Source organism: Aythya marila (assembly GCF_965140915.1).
Source record: "Aythya marila genome assembly, chromosome: 2".
Classification (NCBI taxonomy): Eukaryota; Metazoa; Chordata; class Aves; order Anseriformes; family Anatidae; genus Aythya; species Aythya marila.
In genome coordinates, this window is record NC_139043.1 from 121,920,613 (window position 1) to 121,928,022 (window position 7,410).

Below are 7,410 nucleotides of genomic sequence, written 5' to 3' on the forward strand. Positions count from 1 at the left end.
TTTACATCTGCTCTCACAGAGGCACACACAACATCACTTACTGGCTTGGCTCTGGCCAGTGGCGAGTCCCTTTGGAGCCAGCTGAAACTGGCCCATATCTAAGATGGGGCAGCTGCTGGACTCTCCTCACAGAGGCCACCCCTGCAGCCCCCTGCCACTAAAATCTTGCCACATAAACCCATTACAGCTGCTTTCTGAAAAGTATTTTGAGCCTCACAAATCATTGAAGGAAATCTAATTCTCATATAAACTCTAAGAATTCAAGCTGTACATACATGTATTTATTTACAGACATTTTTCAAACAGATCCAATTTAGATTTAACCTTCAGATAGGGTAGATGATCCATATTTGTGATCCATGTTAAGAAAAGGAAAACATGTAATAGCAGTACAGGTTATCTTGGGCTTGAGTGACTGTAATTAACAATGGCTAGAAAACAAACAAACAAACCAATAATATAAAGGCTTATTCAAACAGGACTAATGCTCTACTTCCATGCAAACCACAGAAGATAGACCAAGGCAACCAGTCACACTGGCCACCAAAACTTTGGCAGTGACCATGGGTATTAATAAATATCAAGAACACTTTTAATGTTTCGCTGAGTCAACAAATAACGTTAGCACCAGTACCAGCACTTTTTGTCCATTTATGCCATTATAAAAATTTCAGTAGTTTCAACCAGCAAGCTCAATGCTGAAAAACAGCGTTTGAAGCAATCTGCTGCAAAAAGACAGAGCTCTCCATCAAAATCTACAGGCAGGTAGATGAAATAAGGTCCAACAAAAGTACTGATTCTAGATCAAAATCGTCAGCAATAAAGTCATTGACCTTACTGGTAGATGAGGGAATCCCTTTTCATGGTAGTAATTAGCTTGGAGGTAATCCAGGACCACAGGTGTCTGACCAACTGTCTTGCACTGGGGGAACCTAAGGCAGTAAAATAGTATTTTATGCAGTAAAAGCTGCTTGTAGTCTTTTCTTTGAACAACACGATTTTGGCTTTAATGATACTCCTTCTTCATGACAAAATTCTGGAGAGAGTTATCTCAAATCAGGTTTCATTCTTTTCTCACCTATAAATGAGAAAGCATATATCAAGATACAGAGCTTTTTGTCATTAAGGGAAAATCTATGTTCTAAAAAAGGAAAAATAGAAGCAGTTGGCCGTGAGACATTTATTGGCTTTGCATCAGTTGAGAAAAGATCACCACTTTCCGGTTGATGCTCTCACAATATAGCAATGAAAAGTTGAAGGAAAATTATGAGATGGCTCCAAGAACATAGAACAGATGGATGAATCCAACACACAAGTAAGCAGCAACAGCGATGTCATTGGAATATCTCACTGGCCTCAGGGCTTGTGACATTTAATGTATTAATAAAGAGAGAAGTCAAGTATGTCAGAATAGTCATTAGCACAATAATACTGTGTTTTGCAATTCTTTGATACTCTGCCTATAGGCTGGCCATTAAAGTGTGGTGACATTTCACATTAAAGTGAAGTGTCAAGAACACTTCATTTAAGTGTTCTTGACAGTGTTCTCAGTCCTCTGAAGTTGCCACTTTTCTGTCTTTTCTCAGCTGATCTGTTTATACCATCTCAGACAGTTGCTCCATATATATTGACCCAGAACAGTCTGTGATCAATACCATCTTTAGGGATTTATGCAGCATCATTTCTGGTTTGCTTCAGAATTCCCGTGTTACCTGCTCTGAAGGCAGGTGACCTTAATGATTACCATTTAACCTGAAGAAGGCACAGACCTTGGTACCTGAGGCTGAGCTTTTCTGCACACTGTACCACAGAAGTTAGATTTTGCAAAAACCTCATCAGGAGCTAACCCTGTCACAATTACTGACTTTATAAGATTCTGACAGTCGTTCTATCTGTCTTTCGTTAGCTTTGAGTTTTACTACTTTATTATGCTGATAGAAACAAATAATGCAAATAAGCCTTGTTTTACCTTTCTCTGTGTACCTGGCTGCATAAAGATCAGGGCGTCTCATTTTCTCCTTGGTGTACAAACAGGAGTGATGTCTGTTGGCTTATATATAGCCCCTAACAAATATATTGGCATCTGCATCAACACTTATGTGACCTTAAATAACCATGTTTCTGAATCTTCCATATGACAGTGGGGAAGAATCCAAAGATCTTCAGAATGCATTATGCTGGAGATTTGAAAGCAGGTTTGCAATTGCTGTCTGGCAGAAGTGGTGCTCCCCATTCTTACTATCCAGAAACAGTACTGATTGCTAATCGCTTCCAGTGAGACTTCAGATAAAAGTTATGTAGCCCACCACAGTGGTGTGTTGTCAGTGTCCCAAGGGTTTTAGCTTGCATGGAAAATGAAATCAGAGAACAGCAGCTATCCTGCCCTGCTTTTGCATAGCCACAAGATGCTTTATCTGACAAGATGTGTCTCGATATTGAAACGACCTGCAACTCTCAAAGGGTAGCCATACAGACAGTGCTTCAAATACCTTCAGTGGCAGTGTCATGCCAAGAAAGCACCAGCCTGTTGATCTTGAATTGTTTGTGGAGCTCAGCCACATGACCAGGTTTTTGTTTTCTTTGATTTGTAGTATGAGTTTGAAATTCCCGATTAGTTAAAATGTGGTGATATAAATTAATGTGATGTTTAGGAGGCAAATTGGCAAAATATGCTTGGAAAACTCAGGTATGCCAAACATCTTAAATATCTCTAGCCACCAGGACAGTGGATGATGATTCATAACCCTGCTTGTAGCCAGACCTACCAAGTCTGTTATTTATTTTGTGTTAGCATTTCCGTATCAAGTACTTTTCATGGTAAGTATTAATGCACATGCTGTATCATTGTCTCTTCATTTGGTTTCTGATGCTTTTTTTTTTCTGCTTGCCACACTGAACTCAGTCTCTTTACTTTGTGATACTTCTGTGATACGCCTTTGGTGATATTCCTTTCCATGAGGAAAATATATATTTAAGCTCCAAAGGAGATCATGTCTACTGCTGGTTTTAATTGCTGTTATTGTAGGGGAGATACTGTATGCTGGTTATACTTATAGAACAGAGATGCCTCTTTTAATGAGCCTGAGATCAGAAAGACTGCCACTTTCAGTATTCCTAACATAAGTATACCATTTCTAACACTTGCTAACAACTAAGTCCATGAAACGGGCTTTAATAGAAATTCAGAAGCCTTTATAAATGCATTGGTAAGAGCACAAAGTCTTCACAATGACGTTGTGTGTCTGAGAACTGTCTTGGGTTCTTGGGCATCAAGACTGAATAACAAAATTTTTATAGGAAACTGTGTTAGACTGAGTTCAGATTCAATGCCAACACAACACCAAAGTGGAGGCAATTGCATTAACCATGCAGCTTTTCCAAATTACAGATTCACAGCAACAACTGGTAATTGGATTAGTGAAATTTGGCTTTCAGGGGTCTTATGGTGTAGTATTATGAAAACTTGACTAAACTGGGATATCTTTATAAGATTACTTATAGATGTATGTTTTAATAATATCACTGTCAATGTCAATTTCATGCTCATGAATAAAATTTTACTGGTTTTTATAACAATGTTACTAAACTAAATTCAGTACATTTTGTTTTGCAGAAGACTTAATTTGTATTCCAATTTGTATTCCTTAAATTTACCTTCATATTCCTTACATTTTCCTTCCTTTTAATAATGACCAAGCTCCCAGAGTGATGACTGCTTTTTTTTTTTTTGTCAGATTATACAAGCTCTGCCAACCACCACCAGCAGCTGGAGAAGAATGAGGAAAACAATCAAATAATGGCTTTTAGAACACTGGGACTGTGTGACAAAGTCTAACTGCACTATAGCAGTATGTGCCTGGGCCTTTGATAAATGAAAAATAAATAAATAAATATATATATATATTAAAAAAAAAAAAAAGAACTTTACTCAGGATACAAGAAAAAAAAAAAAAGAAATACCCTATATATATTCTCTATTGCCATTGCAAAACGACTTCCAAAAAGCATTTCTGGAATCTGTGCACTCCAGCCTTATGCTAGTAGAACAGGAGTCTTCCTTGGGAATTTTACACTGGAATCAGGTTCATTTTGATTTGTCTTTTTCAGCCACACAATAGGCATACGCAGCCAGCAGCTTCAAAACGAATGTCTTGTTCAGAGAGAATGGCTTCACTTGTACACTACATGGGATATGTTCTTGTGGAAGGAATAAAAGCCTGGATAAACTAGGCTTTATAATGAGCATGCACTTCATATGGGGCTCTTTGCACTGATAATACTTTTTTTTTTTTTTTTCTTTCCTGTCAACATCATAACTTCTGAGAACAATGACATTATTGTTTCAAGGATATAATGTAAGCGAGGTTGAAGGATTAAAACTCATCTCTGAACTGTGCCTAATGGCTACAGACTGCATCTATAAACGTTTGCTTGTAATCACAGTAAACTCAGCCACATCTTAAGTAGTCCATTGTCATATTCTTTTGGAGGGAGTACATGTATGGCATATGAGGTGATGTTTTACCCTTTTTCAGTTGCCATTATATTTAGATTGAATTTCAGATTGTCTAGTGGATGTTTCACATTATTGCACCTCTGCATTTCAGAGTTTTTCAAAGCTGTGTATGTTCTTGTACAGTATTATACTAGCAGGTCTACATAGTGTGAGGATGAGACAATGTTGTTATGTTTAACTGGAAATGTCTGTATTTTAAGTTGAAATATGGTTTGGGGTTTTAATGTCTTTGTCCACCATTTCCCTTCTTTTGGTCATACTGGTCTGTATAGCATTTCAGTTCTTTCTTGTGAGGTGGCCATAAGTGTTACAGATATATTTTTTAAAAATGTACTGAGTTTTAGAGGGCCCATAAAAATACATATATGCATTTGGCTGTTCTTTCAGCCCAAGTATTTTCAGAGGAAATGCCCCTAAATGAGGTTTCATGTGTGAACATATTAAAGCAAAAAATATATTCTGAAATAGTTTTACTTGTAGCAGTAGCTAGCTACACATTCCATTAGAGCAGGGCATATACTGCCTGAGTAAAATTTATTTTTTGTATAACAACCATCTATAGTTATGCTATAGCAATCACTTCACAGCCAAATTTTTGCATATTGTCTAATTATTTATGAAATTTTCAAGAAATATATTAATCCACAATGAAGTGATGATTCAGAAGAAGATGTACTCTTGCAAAGAGTGTTCTTTACATAGGAAATCTAGGGGACTTGTAACTTTTCTCCAAAGGAGGAATTAGGGCTCCTACCTTTTTCAGTATTCTTAATGTTTTTACACAGACTTTAACTTTGCTAAGAAAATAAGTATTTTTATATATCCACAGAAATATATGTCTGCACATATATTTTAGTTTTAAGATGTGTATATGTAGTCATATGTAATCATATAAATTACCATTCAAATCACAAATATAGAATGTTTTCCTTAAACTGTGACAAAAACATGCAATAATGAACACTTCAGTAACAATTTCTCCTTTGTACTTTGAAGTTTACACTCCTTAGTATTTGTTGGAAGCAGTGGGACTTTAATCTTTTTGTGTAGAAATAAAAAAAAATATAACTTAACCTTTCTGTCTAGGATGACCTAATGCATAAGAATGAGTCATGATTTATAGAATTGCTATTCCAGTCAGAATCTCATAGTTTTCAATGTGTTTTATTCAGACAGGCAGTATTGGCTAGGGTAACTCCTGCTCCAGGCAGAAGTGCCAAAAATGTTTCAGTTTCTGCTTGTTCAGACATCAGAAGTACACAGAAGCCATAACCTGGTGATGCCTAGGTTGGTGCCACAGACCCCGTGTGATGGTGATGTGGTCTGAACTGTGCTGTCATTCACTGCTGTGAGCTCAGATCTTGATGTGAGATTTGCCCACATGAATATTTATTATTATTTTATTTTATTTCTTTACTATGATGCAAGTCAGCTCTTGGCTGAATAGAGCTACTAATCCTGTATAATAGAACAAATTACACAACCTAGAGGATAAAAGTTGCTGCATGCACACATTACTGTAATTGGCTGTATCACTTTTTTTTATCTCATTGGCAATTGTACAAATACAAATATGCCAAAACAATCTCCTGTATAACATGGCAATTGTCTACTTTGTTTTGCTCTTGAAAGCTGGAGGTAATTGACGTTGGCAACTACTGAGGGACAAATAGTTATGAGCCACTCCCTGGACCAGATTTTTCACCTATTGATTCATGAGTGTGCATCAGACAGAAATCTTGGCCTCTAATAACATTGGATGGGCATATAAGAAGCTCATTCATAAATTGTAAATGTACATACGTTCATGACTACAGCTATTTCTCCTGATTGGTAACAAGGTGGTAATAAGGTGTATATATTCTTTATGCAATGCGCAAACTTAAAAAAAAAAATAAACAACACAATTGTCCACACTATGTTTATCCTTTTATAAACTCTTAGACTTAGAGATGATGGGAAGAGATGGCCAAGAGTGGTGATTTACAAGAAGTGTAACACCCATAGCTTGTGAAATCTTTACCTCTGCTGCAACAGATTATGCAGCCCATTTTTATGAGAATGTGTTGCACTGGCTTGGTTTAGGGAAAGCATTCTATATGTAATTTTTGCTTTTTCACCCAAGACAAGTGTAATTCTTCTGGGAATAAATTAAAGGATCTGGGAATAAATTCAAGGATGTTAACGTATGTTACCAAATGCTGACTGCTGTAATTCTGGGTAGTCTATAGGAGATTTAACAACTAGAAAAGGAGGGTTAAGGGCCAAGTAACATTTAAGTTGCCATAGTGTTCATCCTGGAAGAAAATTGACATTTTAATTTGAAAGTAGAGCCTCAATCTTTGGCCTACCTTTGTAAGCATCATCACTAAACAATCTTTATTTTATTTTATTTTATTTTAAGAAATGAGTATTGATTCTGTCTTGTTCCCATAATTATGTATTTCATAATGCTTATCATCTCTGTAGATTGTAAATAAATAATATATATATATATATTCCAGTTTCTAAATGTCAAACTTTTGTTGTTGTTTAGGAATCCACTTTAAAATAAATATTCTTCTTTCAGTTGAACCAATCACCTAATTGTATGTCCACTGAGAAAGTTGCTATCTTCTGTGTCTTTTTGGGTAGTTTTTCCTGGGTTTTAGTAAATGCATCAAGTTTTGAGGTTGTTTCTTTGTTTGTTTGTTTTCAATGAAGTCAGCAGCTACCAGAACTGCTATTCTTTTAGAGGCAAAAAGTAAACGTGTTAACAAGAATTTATAGTAATCATATTTCATTTATAAGAATACCCTAATGGGGGGGGGGGGGGGGGGGGGGGGGAAATCAACCCAGTTTCATTTATCTGCTTTTAGCCAGAGAAATTCATAAGAAAATAGTGTGTTTTTTTT

At 36.2% G+C, this 7,410-nt stretch overlaps 1 protein-coding gene across 2 annotated transcripts in view; it reads left to right on the plus strand.

The window, feature by feature from the left end:
- The window catches only part of PREX2 (phosphatidylinositol-3,4,5-trisphosphate dependent Rac exchange factor 2), a 181,402-nt gene extending 174,388 nt beyond the window's left edge, over nucleotides 1-7,014 (plus strand). For both annotated transcript variants that reach the window (XM_082755020.1, XM_082755019.1), the window contains one exon: nucleotides 3,735-7,014. In XM_082755020.1, coding sequence (XP_082611146.1) covers nucleotides 3,735-3,780 — 46 coding nt within the window. In that variant the 3' untranslated portion in view covers nucleotides 3,781-7,014. The remainder of the gene's footprint in view (nucleotides 1-3,734) is intronic.
- Nucleotides 7,015-7,410: the final 396 nt, after the last annotated feature.